Source organism: Microtus pennsylvanicus, chromosome 12 (genome assembly GCF_037038515.1).
Source record: "Microtus pennsylvanicus isolate mMicPen1 chromosome 12, mMicPen1.hap1, whole genome shotgun sequence".
Taxonomy (NCBI): Eukaryota; Metazoa; Chordata; class Mammalia; order Rodentia; family Cricetidae; genus Microtus; species Microtus pennsylvanicus.
This window is the reverse complement of record NC_134590.1, coordinates 20,592,037-20,611,898: the sequence shown is the minus strand read 5'-3', so window position 1 is coordinate 20,611,898 and position 19,862 is coordinate 20,592,037. Positions and strand designations below refer to the sequence as shown.

Sequence of the window (19,862 nt, the reverse complement as noted above, 5' to 3'; positions counted from 1 at the left end):
CTGAACAGCTATGGGACCAGGAGGGACAGAAACTTCCATCTACATTGCAGAATTCTTTGTTCCACAGTGTGAATGGGAGATTGTTGAAATGTATGATGTTTATATATGGGCATGTTCATTTTATTTGATTAATTTTTAAATGTGGATATTTGAAATAGTTAAATAAAATCTGCATAAGAAATAAAGCACAAAACAATCCTTCATTTGTTTTGCATTGTGTTATATTTAAGCCACAGATAAACAATGACTATGCTTCTTATAATAAAGCAACCACACTAATATGCAAGCAAGATAGAGTGTTCTAATGGAACCAAAAATGTGCATCTAAAATTTAGCAGATTGTAGCTGAGGCTTTGAACATCATTGGTTTGCCAACATTTAAGTTGGTGAAAACAAGGTTTTCATATGCAAGAAATCAAAATTGTGACTGCATTCACCATCTGTGGTCTGTTTCTAGAAAACTATTCATACTATCACTGCTTGTAAAACTATATTTTTGTCATTTTCTGAGAACTCTTACAATTGAATGGATATCCATGAAGTACTGTCAATAATACTTTTCTTAACATAAAAATTAAATGGTTAACATGAGCCGTTTCAACCCAATTGTTAGAAAATTTCAATATTGAACTAGAAATCATCAGCAAACATTTGAAAAATTATGGTCATAAGTACAGAAGAAGACAGAACAGAGACAGTTGAACACAAATGATTAAATAGTGAGGTGTCAAAGTACTCCCATGCATAGAGATAGAAACCCACATACTCAAACACTCAGTGCAAGGGTTGGTGACTGGTGAGAACTGTGTCTTGCACAGTCCAAAAGTAGCAAACCCAGGACCCAGGAAAATGAAACAGCAACATCTGTAAATATTTATTACAAATGTGCTAATAAGTTGAAAATTTGCTGTATAATTTAAAATAATTTCTTTAGCAAGTAATATTTTATTACTGAGCAAAATTTAGTTAGTTAAAAAAAACAGATAATACATGTGAACTAAGTTTCGTAACATCTAGGACTTCTTCAACGTTTTCTAGAGCAGCAGGGATTTTTAGTGCGAATGCTATTGACACCAAATTGTGGATATATAAAAACTTCAGGTTATATAATATTTGATTTTAAATTAATTGAATTTTAATTATTAACTAAGAAATAGTAGAAAAGATCAAATAAATCCAAACATCTGCATTCTTACCTTGGTAAAGCATATCTATTTCTATGTTGCTAGGGATGAAGATGAGGACATAGGCTTGCTTAGGGAGGCATGCCTTTTATCCCCAGCACCCCATAAACTAGGTATAATTGGTACTCCTATATTCCTTACACCGAAGAGGTAAAGGTAAAGTGATCAAACATTTAAGGTCCATTTCAGAAACATTGCTAGTTTTGTACAACCCTGAGTTACATGACATTGTTTCAAAGGGAGGGTGAAATTACCAGTTGTAAGGGCAGATCACAAGGCACACAACAGAACCCAATTTAAGAGTTTATCAGCACAGCAATAAAGAGGCAGAGCAGACGGATCTCTGGATCTCTGTGAGTTCAGGGCCAGCATGGACTACAAGAGCTAGTTTCAGGACAGGCACCAAAGTTATACAGGGAAACCCTGTCTGAAAAAAACAACAGAAAAAAAGAAAGGAAGGAAGGAAGGAAGGAAGGAAGGAAGGAAGGAAGGAAGGAAGGAAGGAAGGAAGGAAGGAAAAAAGGAAGGAAGAAAGGAAAAGAATTTATAGTTTAACAGAGAAGAGAGTGGTAAGAGGGTGGGTGCTCAAGTCTCTCTGAAACATGGTGGAGGAAGAAAGCATGGCGAAAGGCATGACTAGCTTTTGAAGGCCATCTAGCTCATGCACACAAGGGCTTACATTGTTGTGCCAATGTGTAGATCATTTGACCAAGCCACATGTACATAATGAACAGCTTGAGGACTCTGGGTAGCTGTGTAAGTTTCCTGAATACTTGATGGTTCATGTGTGGCCATGAAACTCGGAAGTGCCAGTGCTTGGGGTGGCTAAGCATTCGGCCAGAACACTGGCAACTGTGGGTGGTGGAAATAGTAACAGAAGGTGCAGGATATTTATACTTCATTAAACGTATTTTTTATAAACTCAATGTATGTGAAAATGAGCTGTTCACATATATACATATCTATGTGTGTATGTACATATTTAAGCATATGTTCTCCCATCCTAAAATAGTTATATATTATAGTAATCCATCAACTGATACCAAATATGTCATTCCATTACAAAGTTGAAGATTAATATGTATGTCAATTTCTTTAAAATATGTATCCTAAAAGTTTCAAACTTCATTCATCTGAATAAATATGATTATAAACAGTACCATAAGAGTACCAATAGATTATGTGAAAATTTCACTAGAAGTATAGCTTAAAACTGAAAACAATAAAAACCAGAATAGAACAATGTAATACAAATTAAATTATTTTTGATTTTTGCAGTTTTCCCATCTTCAGAGTAGAATTAGCATCACCTTTGTATTGACTTGGTTTTAAACTCTGATTAAATTAAGTTTAGATTATAACTAGCTTACATTTGGTGATATATAACTGACAAGGAGGTAATACATCTGTGCTCAGCAATACATAGACCTATATAGACAAACAAGGAACTCATTAAGACACCAACTTATCAAATGCTTTGCTAGAAGAAATTACTGTTAGAGTATGAGTTTTAAAATCACATAATTAATGACAGGAGTGTTATAAGCCTTGAAACAGAAATTTTAAGTATTTATTTTAGAAGCTATAAAAGCGCACAGTATGAAAAATTAAACAGCCACAAGACAGAAGGTCAGTTAATTCTTGTTTTATTAAAGTGAAAAGAAACAGAAGTATGGCATTCCTTTGCTCAAAAGAAATAATACCAGATGCCCAGACCGCTGCAAATAAATCCCTCGAAAAGAGAGCATGTGATATTCATAGATATCATGCTACAAAAGATGGATGGGTTCAGGTTACTTCTTTAAATCCTAGAAGATCAACAGGGATTATTTAATGACCTTCAGTTTGAAAATCCACCAATAAAACCTGATATCCTAGTGCTTGGAGCCTGAGAAGTTTGCAAGTGGGAAACTGAAGTGGGTAACAACACCTAGCTGGCTTTCCTGTCTAAACTCTTCTACAGTGGTTCTCTGGCATTACAGCTTCTTTCGAAGTCTGAAGGAACAACAAGGTAGTGCACTTAGAGGAGATAACTGTTGATTTGGGAAACTGCCATTACTGTCAGAGATACCAGCGCGATAATCCTTCCTTTGGACACATTGAGTGGAAGAGATTTCTATAGCTATCCTAAATTCCCTCTGGAAAAAAAAATGGTAGAGGACTTTCCAAACAAGCAAAAGGTCCTGGACTTTATCCTCAGCTCCACCCAGCCCAAAAGAAAAACAAAAAATTTCTACCTGAACTAACCCAGTTTGTTTTCCATACTTCTTTTTTTTAAAAAAAAGCTTGTGTTATGTTTACTTGTGTCAAACTATTTGTTCAGGATGATCATTTATAAAAATAAAAATATTTGAAGAGTATGAAACATCTTTGGTTTGGTGTGATTTTTTTCAAGCTTAGGTCTGGGAGAGTGGCTCACTACTGGAAGACATGTATGCAGTCTTCCCTAAACTTGGTTTCAGGAATTTCCTCACATATTACTATGCATTGATGTCCAGGATTTATATCAAATGGATATGATGTTCACAACGATCTCAGGCACTTCCTCTCATTTCCTTTGATCCATCATTCCGTTGCTTTAAATACCTAATGCATGGCAAATGATATGTAAACAATTAGTATGCTTTAGCTTTTAGAGAATAACGATAAGAATAAAGATACTGCAGATATACAATAGATGTACTGTACAGAATCTCTTATTTTAATTTCTTAATCCATGGGTGATAAAATATACAATGTAGAACCCATTAAAATAGAGGGACAAACACATGTTGAAGAAAGTGTATATAAGGAGGTAAAAAGAAAAGAAAAAGGAAAGGAATGGAAACACAAAAAGGAAATAGCAGCCTTTAGGACTATGGAACTGCAAAGAATTCTGAAGGTACTTGAACATAGCCAATTCAACAAACTTAATGAATATACCTTCACATAATAATCTAACTAGAAAATGTTTAATTTTTACAAAGTTACTCAGTGAAGCCAAGGGTCATTGTCAATGGCCTTTGGTGGGGAGTCAACAGAGCCTGGCACTTTCAGTTGAGGCAGGACCAAATTCATCCCCTCCATATCAAGACTGAGCAAGGCATCCCATCATGGGGAATTGATTCAAAAAATAAACTCATGCACCAAGGATAGATCCTGGTCTCACTTTTGGGAGTCTGATCAGGCTATACAACAGTCACCTACATGCAGAGGCCTTACCCTTTCTGATGAGTGGATGAGGGTGGATTGGCGGAGGAGGGAAGAGGGTAAGGAAGGGAGAGAGGGGGGCTGTAGTTGATATATAAAATGAATTAAAATTTAAAAAAACAAAGGTAAAGATTCATAATTGTGGAAAATTTGTAACTATAAGGATTGTTTGTGATTTCATTATACAAGTTCAAGCATAATATACAGTTTCAAAATTCAGTCATTTCTGTGCTTCTAATACTATAAAATTAGGGCATCTGAGCACATAAATTTCACATAGCTACATGCAGCTTGACAACCCAAAGAGTTTTAATGTGTTTAGCATAAATATCAGCATCTACTTAGCTCATGTACATCTATGTTGGTTAAGTTTGTTTTTTTTTAATTCACACAATAGTGGATATATAATAATTAAACTAATGGAGGCAGTCCATTTGGGGAATGGGTTGAAGGAGAAAGAAAGACGTTGGTTGGTCAATAGGTTTAACACTGAATTTAAAGTAGAAATTAAATAGTTGTAAAGATTAACAAATTTTGGGGATTTTTGCAGATAAAGCAAAGCTGACTATACTCAATAATAAAGCACCAGGACTACCAAGGTAAGTGGTATTTTTGCCAAATCTGGTTTCCGACAGAAAATAGAATTTACAATAAAACAGAAAGGACTAAGCTTGGAAGAAACAGAATGTTGGGGATGTTGATAAAAGGTCGATGAAAAGAAACAGCAGTCTTTTAGTTTGAAATGTGAAATTTCAAAGAGAAAGAAAAGGCAAAATCAGCGTAAGAAAAATGTTATAGCCATGTTAGAGCAGAATAACATAAGAAACTAGCATGCTGGTTATAATTTACAAGAAGTATTTAGAGTGTTGCTATCCACAGCTAAGAATTTTCAGAATTTCTGGATATTATTTAAAGGCACAGGTTTTTTTTGTTGTTGTTGGTGGTGGTGGTGGTTGTTTTGTTTTTGGTGGTGGTGTTTTGAGACAGGGTTTCTCTATGTAGCCCTTGTCCTGGAACTCACAGATTTCCTGCATCTGCCTCCCAAATGCTGATTAAAGGCATGTACCACCACTGACTGACTAAATTAAGGCGATCTAATTTTATAAGTATGTCCACTGTTGAACAGTAACTCATTTGTGGCCCACGGTGGTGATGTGTCTGTGGTGTGTTAGCCCTTAATTTCTATAAATTTTTTTTCGAAAGATTCTGTTGGGGGCAAAGAGTAAACAAAAGAATAAAATAAAGGGACCTCATGTTCCTTTGAATAAAGATCAAATAAAAGAGAATGGGAGGATACGGGAAGACTGATCACTTTCATTGTGCTTTATGCTGGCTCTGCTCTTGAATATGTGACTTAGCAGCAGATAAGCTTGTGATATTTTTAAATACAGGAGACAATGACAGGAGCTAAATGTTCATAATTCACTATTTACTCCAAATATATTTTCATGCAGGCTCTTAGATTTTGATGTCCCAGTAATTTCTTAGAAATGATACTTAATGTATTTGAAATTGCATTTTTTATCATTATTAATTACTTCTATTATTTTAGTCATTCATGAAAATATGTTAGTTAAATAAAAGTACTTGGGTGATTCATTCCAATCAAGATAGGCTTTGTCATCAGAATAAAATAGTCTACTGGTTAATTATACATTAATTTAAAGGTAAATTATAGCTAACCATCTTTGGGGAAATAAGGAGGCATACTTTATTTAATAGAATGATTTGAAGCAATGTCTTTGTATGAGAATAGATTTACATATACTTTACTTACAGCTTGATTTAGAAAATAGGAAATTATTATTCTTTAGTTATACCACTTTAATTTCAAACTATCACATGAGAATAAGACAGCAATATCCAGTCTCTCATTTTGAATAGGTGTCATTTACTAAACGCATATTGTTTGATTAAAACTGTGCCAAGCATTGTTCTAAATGCAGAAGATGTTGAAGTGAAATAAACAATAAAACCTCTGGCTTTGTGAATCCAAGATACTACAGTCAAACCAAATACAACAACAACAACAACAAAAAAACCTAAAATGTTATACAGCAACATTTGTAGAAAATGAAAAAATAAATAAGAAGCATGTTGGCACAGATTGAAGGTTCAACAGTCAGAAAGAGTCTGTGGGAAAATGTGAGAGATAAAAACGGAAAGGAAGGCATGGCCCAGTTGCCAGGTGGAGTGTATTATCTGACAGGATTTAACAGCTAGCTCTGGTTTCCATGTAGGGAATCCACTGCAGGTGATAATGACGATGCAGGGTGAAGATGTAAGCATGCTGGCAGTAGAAGTGGCAGGGATTTGTCAGCGCAGGGGTATACTTTGAAGGTATTGTCAAGAAGATTGATTGTGTGTGGAGCATGAGATTAGGAGATGAGTCACAACTCCCACAAGTGTCGGGAGATTTATTTGGAGGGCAGTTTCTATTTACAAACTTGGAGATCTCTATGGAAGCTAATTAGCAGGAGATCAACATAGAGTCCACTTGTGGTATTTGAAAATGCTAATTGTAAACTAAAGATATCAAAAGTAGTATCAAATCATTAATCTTAATAAAATTAAATTTACTAGCCCTTTTTCCTTAGAGTTTATTTGCATAAACATTTTCTCTCCAAATCATGAGAACAATTAAAATAATTTAGTTCATATTAGATTTAAGGCACTATTCTAAGAAGTTCCATATACTGTCTGCTTTAGATATACTAAATTAAGTATGGCTATAAAAGATGCAGATATAAAATGATGGAGAAGATGGTGATGATAGATGGCTGATAGGTTTGATAATAAATACCTAATGCATGAGATGATGAATTAGCAGAGATAAAAAGTAGTCAAAGAAATATTATAAGATAAAATAATTTTGTAATTCAACACAAATGTCTTGAGATGATTTCTAATTGATTAATAGCAGAACATGCTGCAAATCCAACGTGACAGTGTGATAGTGAGGACTGGGGTTCAGCAGTCTTTGTCACTGTGCACTGGCAATTCAGTGAGTTCCAGTTCTGAGACGTGAGGAAGAAAAAGAGCCAGTGAAATAATTTGGATCAAACAAGAGGGGAGGAACACTGACAATATGAACACTTGAAGAAAGTAATAGAAGAAACGAAACACATCATACCCCAGAATTTTTATGAGAAAGACAATAATGCATAAAACTACCAGAAAAAAATAGTCTTTATTATGATAAAAATTAATAAAAAATAATAAAAATGTAAATTCATTCATATCTCTTTTCTCTCATGCACCTTCATCAATATGGTGCATTCACCAAATTATTAAATAAAAAATCCCAAAAGAACAAAAAGGAACTCCTCAATGTAAAAGCAGAAATTAATTTAATATGTCAAAATCTTATAGCTTGAAAGGATGTGTCAGTTTGTAGGAGGTGGCTGACATAGCACATTCTCTGATCTAGGTTTAATCTCGCATAGGAAAGAAAAAAGAATAAAAGAACAGGGCTACAATGGATGAAGTATAGCTATTTCTGTAATATTTTACCACTACAGAGGCAAATCAAGAATTTTTAGAAGTGTGAAATTCTTAAGATAGTAGCTTTCAGATTTTTTCATTTTTTTTTCAATTTAATTTTATGCAAGTGAAATTTATTGTCATTTTCTCACATAAAATATTAAGTATGAAAACAATAATTAAGAAGTGTTTGATTTCTTATTATTTAAGGTATAAGTTCTTCACTTTTCCGCTTCCATTTTGTTCTTTGCTTTATCTCTCTTCTGTACTTTTAACACATTCAAACATTTGGATAGTAAAATATTGGAAACGTCAGCTGTCTTTGGCAAGGTTTAGAGTGTTTACAGTTTTCTCATTCCTGAAAACACTGTTTCACAAAGCAAACAAAATACACTTATATTAAACAGAAACTTATTACATGAAATCTATGTTTCAAATTTTCCTTTACATAAAACATAGTCATCACTTACAGAAATATGGATGTATACGATATGCAATTATATTCAAATATATTATTGGAGTCTCCTCAGTGTTACCTGTGATCTGAATTAAAATGCAGCAACTTAACATGAATATTTCACCTAAAAGTAAATAAAGTTGTTCAACTAGTAAGTTGCCTATAATATTATAGGTACTAAGTTTGAAAGTATATATAATGTTTTAGACAGTAAAGAGCAATGAACAGTGTTTATCTGGCAGCCCACCTGCAACATGGTTAAATGGAGCAACTTATTGGATACTTTGTTTGGACAAACAACAAATATTTATGTTTCTATAAAACAATAAATAATTTTTATGGACAACATCACTCTTGCAATCAATTAAAGTTATTGTCTTTTCATATTAAGAGAAACATATTGGTGTGTGATTAATGTACTTGTGTCTCCAGGGTTCACGCTATAATTTTCTAATATAAGATATTCAGAATTCATCATTCTTTGTGAAACATCTGTGTATGCAGATGTGGGGAGATGGCCCATTAACTAAGCTATACTCTTCAAGAATTTGAAGACTGTGCTTTCAAAAGGTGGAACTTTTAGAAAAGCAAACCACTCAAAACAAAATGCCTACATTTTAGATACATGATAAATACTTTTTACATTTGTGCTCTTTACTTCCTGGTTTTTACAGACACTGTTAAATGTTATACATTTTATTGCTTTAAAGCATGAAGAAAAAAAATCTATGCAATTTGTGTTTTGTTCTCAATGTTTACTCCTAGATTATGGACAACAGAGCAGGAAATGAAGTAAGATACTAATTAAATGATTATTTTGAAGCACATATGAAAATTTAGAAAATGTTTCTTGCTGTGACGGTAAATAAGGCATCTTTTTGTTCACTCATAAAACTATGTTAGAAATTAGAAATGCATTTATTAAAGTTCTGTTGGCTAAATCAGCAGTCAGTAATTTGTGCCTAAGAAGAAACATTTAAAAAGATAAATAAAGCTTACCTTATCCACAACACATATCTGTTTTCTTGTATGAGCATCCAGTATTTCAATCTCAAAGTGGGTTGTTTTAGAAAGTTTGAGTGTTCGGGTTGTCTTTAGCGGGCCTGCTGAGAGGACAAGTTGTGAGAGAGAGTGGAAATTTCTTGTATTATTCTTCATTGTGGACTGTGGAAGTCCCTGGAATAAAAATTCCTTCTTGCGCTCCAGGGACTTGTGCCTTTTGAACATTGTGTGAACTAGCAGGGGAATCTGGCATGTAAACAGGAGCCACTTGCAGGAGAGCTCCCTGTGCACCCGTTAAATACTGCTGCGGGAGTCCCGAGAGGTCAAGTGGCATGCCATTCCAGCAGTCTAGTTTTATTTAGCAGGCTCGAAAACAATGACTGATCTGATTTCTATATATAACACTATTGAGGACTGCTGCAGAGAAGGGCATTGCCTTTTGCATTTGAATTATTTCTTGCTTTCTCTTTTTATCTCTGCTACTTATGAGTACTCTTATCTGAAATTCCAAAGCAAAAGAAGAACAGAGTGTTTTCATTATCTCCCGATTCTGGGTACAGTAATCTCCAAACCTATTACACACTGGCTCGCATTCATATATCTTATACTTCGGAATAGTGACACCTTATAGGACGAATTATAAAACTGTGAAGTATTATATAACACATTTTAATTCTGCCTACAGTTAAGGTCATTGCATATGTATGAATATACTTGTAGGATGAGTTTCACTTCATGACAGACTTACGGACAGTAGCCAAGAATGGGAAACAGAACAGCATGTGTTTTAACCATATGACTACATCAAAGACAAACAGGGATCCATTGAATAGTAGTAGTCTGCAAACGTGCAAAAAATTCTATATATACACATATATAATTCATGTGTATCTGTAAATAATTATATACATATCTATGTATATATGTGTGTATAGGTATGTGTGTTTGTGTGTGTTAGTACAAAATGTGATAACTTGAGAGAATGATACATGTGACACATATGAATTGTTTGAACCAAAACAAACACACAAAATTGTAGTTGTAAAATGATGAACTAGACACAATATTATTAATAGACACTATAATTAATACAAGTTATCAGTGACAATTGTTAGTTTGTAAAGGAAGTAAAATGAAAGAAACTGCAGAAATAGTAAGTGTAAAAAGATTCATTTTAGACTTGGGCCAGCCAGATGATTCTGGGAAAAGAAACTATAGCCAAACCTAACATTAACAACCTGAGCAAGAGCCCCAGAATCCACGTGATAAGAAGAGGAAACTAAGATTACAAATTGCCCTCTGTCCTCCATATTCATTCCAGCACCTAAAACACACACACACACACACACACACACACACACACACACACACACACACTATAATTTAAAGATTAGAAGAACTAAAGTATGCTCTTCTCAAAGTTGGTGCAAAAATGATTGCAAAATGTAAAATATAGTATCATAACCTTCCCAGTAATATAATATCAGTAATAACAAAAAAGTACAGAAAGAAAAATGATATGGAAAGTCATAGCTTCAATTATGAAAATTGTAAAATCAAATGTATTAATCTGTGATAATTGCTTGAGTTTAACATATAAGAAAACGAAAAACAAATAAATTTTGCAGCTAATCATTTTACTTTATATAAATGAAGTAGTTCTGAATGCAATGTGCCTCAATTTTCTTAGTTGATTTATAATATTGATAATTCAATTAACCATGACTCATTACATACCTGACACCAGCAAATTAATAAAACTTATAATTATTCTAAAAACTGATAAAAAGTGTCAATGATAACTAGAATCTTCATTCTAATGAGACACAGTTATAATAATGTTAAATGAATTTTCAAAGGAAACATATTTTTTAGCCTTATTTTTCTTGTCTAAGAACAACAATAAAAATCAGTTCTCTTTCTATTTACAAAAACTCATTTGTGCTCATATTTTTATTAATCTAATTTTATATTTGTGTGTATAGATGTATGCCTGTTTGACTGCATATACTTCAGTGCAGGTGCTCACTGGTTTCAAAAGAGGATTTGGGTCTTCTGCAACCACAGTGAGAGGCAAGTGAAAGTCACGTGTTGTGCCTGCTTAGAACCAAATGGAGGTCCCATGCAAGAGCAGGGAGTGCCCTTACCAGCTTGTCCATCTCTCCAGTGTTGGTGAAGGGCCTGCTTATTTGTCTCAGCCACCCAGCAAGCTTAGCCCTGAAATAACCACACAGAAACTGTATTAGTTAAATCACTGCTTGGCCTATTAGCTCTAATTTCTTATTGGTTAACTCTTACATATGAATTTAACCCATTTTCATTAATCTACCAGCAAAGTTTCAGCACATCTATCTCTGGCAGTGGATCCATGGAGACCCTTCACTCCAACACTTCACTAGTTCACTTCTTAAAGTTATTGAGCTGTGTATATCATTAGTAATATATAGAAGTATTTTGAGTCATTTGTGTGAGAATGGGTTTGTGCATATGAGCAGAGTACCCAGAGACCAGAAGAACAGACACCTCAGAAGGCAGACGTAATGGAGTTGTGAACATGGAAAAGAAGTCTAGTCCTTGGAAGAACAATATTTACTTGTAACTGCTAAGTCATCTCTTCTGGCCTGTAGAAGTTCGTACATGACTCTTGGCCTTATGGCAACATATTCTTAGTCTATTGAAATTGAAAAAGGAATTTTAATAGAAAATTATTTAAAATATTTATGGATTATTTTCAAGATCAGGCTCTGTATTTCAAAATCTGCAATTGGAAAAATGAAAATTATCTTCTGCACATTACAATAGTAGTATATAGAATAGCATGTGATGTAAAAATATCTTGCAATCTCCATATATATTTTTCACCTTGAGCTTTTGAGATCCTTCCATCTTTTATTTGTCACTATATTGCCCAAAGACATTACTTTGGAAACCTACTTTCTAGTTAAAACTCTGTAAAGAAAAAATTATGGAATTTTGCTTCAATACAATTTTAAATCTTCCCTAAATTTTTTAAATTGATATTACTTTAGCATACAACATATTTAGTTTTTACTATGGCTTTTTTTTTTTTTTTTTTTTTTTTTTTTTTTTTTTTTTTTTTTTGCTTCACACTTTTCTCTCCTGATCTACCAGCCCTCATTCTGTGCTCTTCAACTGTTGGTGGCATTCAAAGTCAGGCTTTTGCATGAACATATTTTTCTCATTATCTTTATTGTTTTAATTGAGCTCCCACTAACCTCCAACCATATCCCATGACCTCCACACTCCCAATTTACTCAGGAGACCTTGTCTTTTACTGCTTCCTATGTATTTCCATGTATGTCTCCCTTAAGGTCCTCTTTGTTTTCTAGGTTCTCTTGGATTGTGGACTGTAGCCCGACTTCTCTTTGCTTTATGACTAAGGGCCACTTATCAGTAAGTACATATTATATTTGTCTTTCTGAGATGTGGGTACTCATTCAATATGGTTTTATCTAGATCCATCCATTTTCTCGAAACTTTCAAGATATCATTATTTTTTTTTTACCTCTGATGTGTATTCTATTATGTGAGGGTATCACATTCTCTTTACCCATTCTTTGGTTGAGAGGTATATAGGTTGTTTCCAGATTATGGCTATTACGAATAATGCTGCTATGAACATAGTTAAGCACAAGTCCTTGAGGTATGATTGAGCATCCTTTGGTTATAAACCTAAAAGTGTTATTGCTGTGTCTTGTTGCATATTGTTTATTAATTTTCTAAGAAATCACTGTACTAATTTCCAAAGCAGCTGTACAAGTTTTTACTCCCACCAGCAATAGAGGAGTGTTCTTTTTACCCGACATTCTCTCCAGTATAAGCGGTCATCAGTGCTTTTGATTTTGGACATTCTGACAGGTGTAAGATGGAATCTCAGAGTTGTTTGGATTTTCATTTCTCTGATGGCTAAGGATGTTGAACATTTTCAGGCATTTAGGATTAGTCTGTAGAGAATTCTCTGTTTATGTCTGTACCATATATTTTTTTTGGAATATTTGTTCTTTTGAAGTCAAGTTTCTTCAATTCTTTGTATATTTTGGAAAACAGTCCTCTGTTCAATGCAGAGTTGCTAAAAATATTTGCCCATTCTGTAGGCTGCTGTTTTGTCTTGTCCTTTGTCCTATGCCTTACTGAAGCTTCTCAGTTTCAGGGGGGTCATTTATTAATTGTTGCTCTTAGTGCCTGTGCTACTTGGGTTATATTTAGGAAGTGGTCTCCACTCTCCTCATGTCTGTTCAATATAATACTTGAAGTTCTTGCCAAAGCAATAAGAAAACAAAAGGAGATTAAAGGACTACAAATTGGAAAAAGATCAAACTTTCATTATTTGCTTCTTATATGATAGTATATATAAGTGGCCCCAAAATCTCTATCAGGAAACTCCTACAAATCATAAACACGTTCAGTAATGCAGCAGGATACAAGATGAACTCAAAAACATCAGTAGTCTTCTTTTACATGGAGGATAAATGTGCTAAGAAAGAAATTAAAGAAACATTACCCTTCACAATAGCCACAAATAACATAAAATAATTTGGGGTAACTCTAACCAAACAAGTGAAAGACCTGTATGACAAGAACTTTAAATCTTTGTAAAATGAAACTGAAGAAGACACCAGAAAATGGAAACATCTCCATGCTATTGTGTAGGCAGAGTTAACATAGTAAAAATGGCAATCTTACTAAAAGCAGTCTACAGTTTCAGTGCAATGCCCACCAAAATTGCAGCAATGTCTTCACAGACCTCAAAAAGACAATACTCAACTTTATATGAAAAAACAAAACAAAACCAGAATAGCCAAAACAATCCTTTACATTAAAGGAATTTCTGGAGGCATCACCTTCCCTGACTTAGAACTCTACTATAGTGCTTCAGTACTGAAAACCCTCTTGGTATTGGCATAAAACAGACAGGAGGACCAATGCAATTGAATTGAAGATCTGGATAACAATCTGCACACCTACAAACACCTGATTTTTGGCAAAGAAGCTAAAAATCTTAAATGAAAAAAGAAAACGTATTCAACAAATGAGATTCGCATAACTGGGATCAACATGTAGAAGAATGCAAATAGATCCATATCTATTGCCATGTACAAAACTCAAGTCCAAATGGATCAAAGATCTCAACATAAATCCAACCACACTGAAGGAAAGAAAGTGATAGTTCCACTTTAACACATTGGCACAGGCACAGAAGAGCACTTCCCAAATGAACAAAACATTTAATTAATTTGAGGAAATACCTAAGAATGTTATTTCTGATTTGCTTGGTAGGTTTACATTCAGTTTTGTGAGAGAGAATAAATAAATGACAAAAAATATTTTACAGATTTGGAAACCTTCTGTATTATATTCCAATTCCATCGACAATGATCTTTTCTTACAATAATTTCTCTTTTATCTGCTTTCTACAGAAGGGACCGGGTTTGGAAGAGGTTCAATTTCACTGTTCTCTGTACATCTTTATCTCCAGGAACATAGCTAACTGTTTCAGACATTCTCTCTTTAATTGTTCCTCTGGTATTTTTCCTTTACTCCTCTCTTTCCTTTCTACATCCCCCACACCAATAAATGTTTCCATCACACTCAGCCTCATTTTCTAGCAGGAAGATGTGTCAGCACTACTTACCGCCTTTCTCATATCAGCCAAAATCATCTAAATACAATTTATATTCACTCCTTATAGTTGTTTGTCGCATCATAATGTCAAATTCTCCCCAGAACCCACTCACCCCAAAGATATAATAGTCTCCCCTTTGAACATGACTTTAATTCCCTGCCTTCTATGCCCTCCTGCTCCTCTTGCTGATCCTTCTCTCCAGAGTGTCCCATTCCATTTCTTTCTTCTCTCCCTTCTTCCATTTCTCTTCTCTCATTTTTATCTATCCTTAACTTTCCCCTGTTTGCCTGCTCCACTATTCTGGCATAATTATATTTACAGCAATACAGTCTTTCCTTTTTCACCAAAGTTGGCTTTCATGTTACAGTACCTTTAGGGAGACTTAGAGCTGAGCAGAATGCAATTATTTCCAAGGACCGTGACCTTCTAAGTAGCGTCCACTCATCAACAAAATTATTTTGATGGGGACAGTAGCTTTTTTTTTATCTTTCTGATATACTTTTCTAACTTTAATTTGTTTACATAGATAATATAGTACATACTATTCTTACCATCACAATTTACCAGTACATCTCTACAAATTTGTACCCTTGTTTTCCTTCTTACATCTTATGAGAGACTACTATGTGAAAATATAAGTATGACCAGCTTGTATTTTCTTCCTCTCCAGTTCCTTAGACCACTCCCTGTGGGCATGGAATTTGTCATCTGTGGGGAATGGAGGAAACCCAGGGTTAGTGAGGATCTTTGTGTTTTAATGTCCATTTTAACATCTGCATGGACGGTCCATAATTCTTTGAAAAATTACCTGTTGTAAATTGGCCATTCAAAAAGAATAGGCAAGGAACAGGTATTCCCTTGGGAATCTTAGTATTAATGCTAATGGATGATTTATCAGTGCATGCACAAACTAAAAACTGCAGCTCCTGCCACTGGATGTCTATATTCTGACAGTGCTACGCTCCAGAGACTTTCTACTGAGACCGGACATGTGCTTTACCTAATAAATAGGCTGAGATTCTGGGCTGTGGTGGTTAGAAAACTCTACAGGAACCAACTAATTTTGGATATCTCTATATGTCTGTTATTTATTATTTGTTCATTGTTTCTAGCCAGGGTCCTGGAACATAAACCAGCTGAGATATGACAGTCTATTACATGAATTATTATTATCTCTTAATGCTTAGAACAAACACTGTATTAACTGAGAAATCTTTGCTAAGGTATGTTGAGTTAAAGACGAGGAAAAGCACACAGAACAGCTGTTTTTCCTGTCTTTCTAAAAATTATTATAGATGAGTATGGTGGTTCTCACTATAATCCTAGCATTGTTTTTGAGGCGCAAATATTGTTCTGCTGTTCTGAGTTCCAGGTCAGCTTGTGTTACATTAACAGGAGACTGTGTCTCAAAAACAGAGAAGTAAATTAATAGCTAATGCAATCAGCAGCTATTGAAATTTTAAAGAAAAATATTATATTTCCAAATTTTTATAAAAGCTTTCAACAATTACATTTATTTTAACCAAATTATGCCCATTTTATCTAATGTACTCCCTTTCATCGGTTCTCTTACTTTTCACTAATCTAAATCCTAATTACACAGCGGCACTTTCCATAAATTTCTAAGTACTGGTTCGCCTACCTAATAAAATGAACCTCAGTCAATTTCAGTATTTTATGTCGGTTGCATTGTTGCTGATTAAATGGACAAAGCTACATGATTTATTCTTCCAGTTGTTCTCATAAAAAAACACTGAATAGCACATAAACATGGAAATAAAATGCATATAGAGGGAAAAATAAACACAGCGCATGATATACAATGTAAAATTGGGTGGCAAATATCTCCCTTAATGCTAAAAATGATTGCTTATTTTTTAATATGGAAATAACACTGTATTTTAAGAGAAAAATAACAATAATGGTGACCACTTCTGAAAAATGATATTTTGAGTTTCCTCTGTTAATTATTTTTCTTATTATAGTTTATAATTGTATTTTACTTCAGAAGATCTACATTCAAATATGCTCTTACTTTAGTAAGGCAATTGCTTGCAATTCATATTACTTTTTGTTATAATATAATTTCTGTGTGTGAAGAGAGTTCAGGAATGACTTGGACCATCACAGAAATTTCTTCTTCTGATTCAAAACTTTTGATTTAGAATCAGGAAAGAAGAAGTTTGTGTTCAGATAAAATTGCCCCAAAATTATATTCATTGGGGTTCTCTAATAAAACAATGAAGAGAATATACATTTTTATGAAAAAGATAATAGTGTGTATGTATATTTGAGAAAGCATTTGTAGGAACGGCATACACAGTAGGGCCTATATGGTCTAACAAAGGTCATCTAGATGCTGCAGAGGCTTAAAATCAGACAGCCACTGAATCAGTGAAGCTATAGATTTCAGCCATTTCAATCTGGGGCCGAAAAACTAAAGAATTCCTAGGAGTTGCTGATCTTTGGAATACAATGGAAACTGTTCAACTTTGAGTCTAATATCAGCAGAGGGAAGCAGGAAGAGCAACTGTAGTGATGCACTCAAAGCCAAGCAAGGAGTTATGATGTTTTTTTTTTCTTAAAACTTTTATTATTTTTCTTAAGTTACTTCACTTATTAACTCATCTACCATCTATTATTTTCTTATATGAAATGTTCACATGCTGAAAGAATATAATAGATCAATAAGCTAGAATGACTGAGAATAATGAAATGAATGAAAAAATCATACCAAAGTCGTAGAAGACATAAACAAGTAGCAAAGAATAATGTGTAAACAACTATTCATGGTACAGAAATGTCTGTAATGTGTACAATATATATATATATATATATATATGCACATGTGTGTGCATGTTTGTGTATAAGAAAAATTGAAAAGAGATCATGAATTTGGGAAAGACAGTTATAGGAGGAGTTGGAAGGAGAGATAGAGGGTTAGATATAACAAAAAAGAATTGATTCCTTTTATATGGACCAGCACCTGTAAGGTGTCATCCATTCTGAGAGTCTTCTTTCTTCTGCCAGCCATTTATGGAAGAGCACTACAGATTCACCCAGATGTAAATCTCTTAGATGAGTGTACATCCTCTCAAAGAGGCAGAAATGTATAAACATCACAATCATATATTTAGTTGTATATTCTATTATTTTGCTATTTTTTAAAAAGATATTATTTCTAACTTTTTAACAATTATGTACTTTTTAAAAAAGGAAGAATATGAAAAGTAAAGAAACACATTAAATTTTTTTTAATTTTTTTTATTGATAAAAGGAGGATAAAGAAAAGAAAAAAAAAACAAATTTCCACCTCCTCCCACCAGCCTCCCATTTCCCTCCCCCTCCTCCCACTCTTCTCCCCCTCCTCCCACTTTTCTCCCCCTCCTCCCACCCCTCTCCCCTTCCCCCCACTCCTCTCCCCCTCCCTTTCCAGTCCAAAGAGCTGTCAGGGTTCCCTGCCCTGTGGTAAGTCCTAGGTCCTCCCCCCTCCATCCATATCTAGGAAGGTGAACATCCAGACTGGCTAGGCTCCCACCAAGCCAGCACATTGCGTAGGATCAAAACCGCGTGCCATTGTCCTTGGCGTATCATCAGCCCTCATTGTTCGTCATGATCAGAGAGTTCAGTTTTATCCCAAGCTTTTTCTGGTAACAGTCCAGCTGGCCTTGGTGAGCTCCCAGTAGATCATCTCCACTGTCTCAGTGGGTGGGTGCACTCCTCATGGTCCCGACATCTTTGCTCATGTTCTCACTCCTTCTGCTCCTCATTGGGACCTTGGGAGCTCAGTCCAGTGCTCCAGTGTGGGTCTCTGTCTCTATCTCCATCCATCGCCAGATGCAAGTTCTAGGATGATATGCAATATATTCGTCAGTATTGCTCTAGGGTAGGGTCATTTCAGTTTCCCTATCCTCAGCTGCCCAGGGAACTAACTGGGGACCTTAGCTTGGGCACCTGGGAGCCCCTCTAGGGTCAAGTCTCCTGCCCACCCTAAAGTGGGTCCCTTACTAAGAATTGTGGTTCCGTGCTCCCCTATCCAACCTTCCTTTATCCCTATCCTCCTGTTTCCCCAAGTCCCCCCTCCTTCCCTTCTCCCTTTTCTCTCCCCATCTCCCCTAACCCCCATCCCACCCCACCCCCAAGATCCCACTTTTCTCCCCGGCAATTTTGTCTACTTCCCTTATCCAAGAGGATAACTAAATATTTTTCCTTGGGTTCACCTTCTTACTTAGCTTCTTTAGATTCGCCTATTGTAGACTCCGTGAACCCTATTTATGGCTAGAAACCAATTATGAGTGAGTACATCCCATGTTCTTCTTTTTGGGTCTGGGATACCTCACTCAGGATAGTGTTTTCTATTTCCATCCATTTGCATGCAAAATTCGAGAAGTCATTGTTTTTTACCGCAGCGTAGTACTCTAGTGTGTATATATTCCATACTTTCTTCATCCATTCTTCCATTGAAGGGCATCTAGGTTGTTTCCAGGTTCTGGCTATTACAAATAATACTGCTATGAACATAGTTGAACAAATGCTTTTGACATGTGATAGAGCATCTCTTGGGTAAATTCCCAAGAGTGGTATTGCTGGGTCCAGGGGTAGGTTGATCCCGAATTTCCTGAGAAACCGAAACACTGACTTCCACAGTGGTTGCACAAGATTGCATTCCCACCAGCAACGGATGACGGTACCCCTTCCTCCACAGCCTCTCCAGCAAAGGCTATCCTTGGTGTTTTTGACTTTAGCCAATCTTACAGGTGTAAGATGATATCTCAAAGTTGTTTTGATTTGCATTTCCCTGATCACTAAGGAGGTTGAGCATGACCTTAAGTGTCTTTTGGCCATTTGAACTTCTTCTGTTGAGAATTCTCTGTTCAGTTCAGCGCCCCATTTTTTAATTGGG

General features: G+C 35.0%; 1 protein-coding gene across 1 annotated transcript in view; it reads right to left on the bottom strand.

The window, feature by feature from the left end:
* Positions 1-9,560, bottom strand: part of Tecrl (trans-2,3-enoyl-CoA reductase like) — a 64,428-nt gene extending 54,868 nt beyond the window's left edge. The window contains exon 1 of the mRNA XM_075942877.1: positions 9,313-9,560. Within this exon, the coding sequence (XP_075798992.1) occupies positions 9,313-9,540 (228 nt within the window). The 5' untranslated portion in view covers positions 9,541-9,560. The remainder of the gene's footprint in view (positions 1-9,312) is intronic.
* Between the last annotated feature and the right edge of the window lie 10,302 nt (positions 9,561-19,862).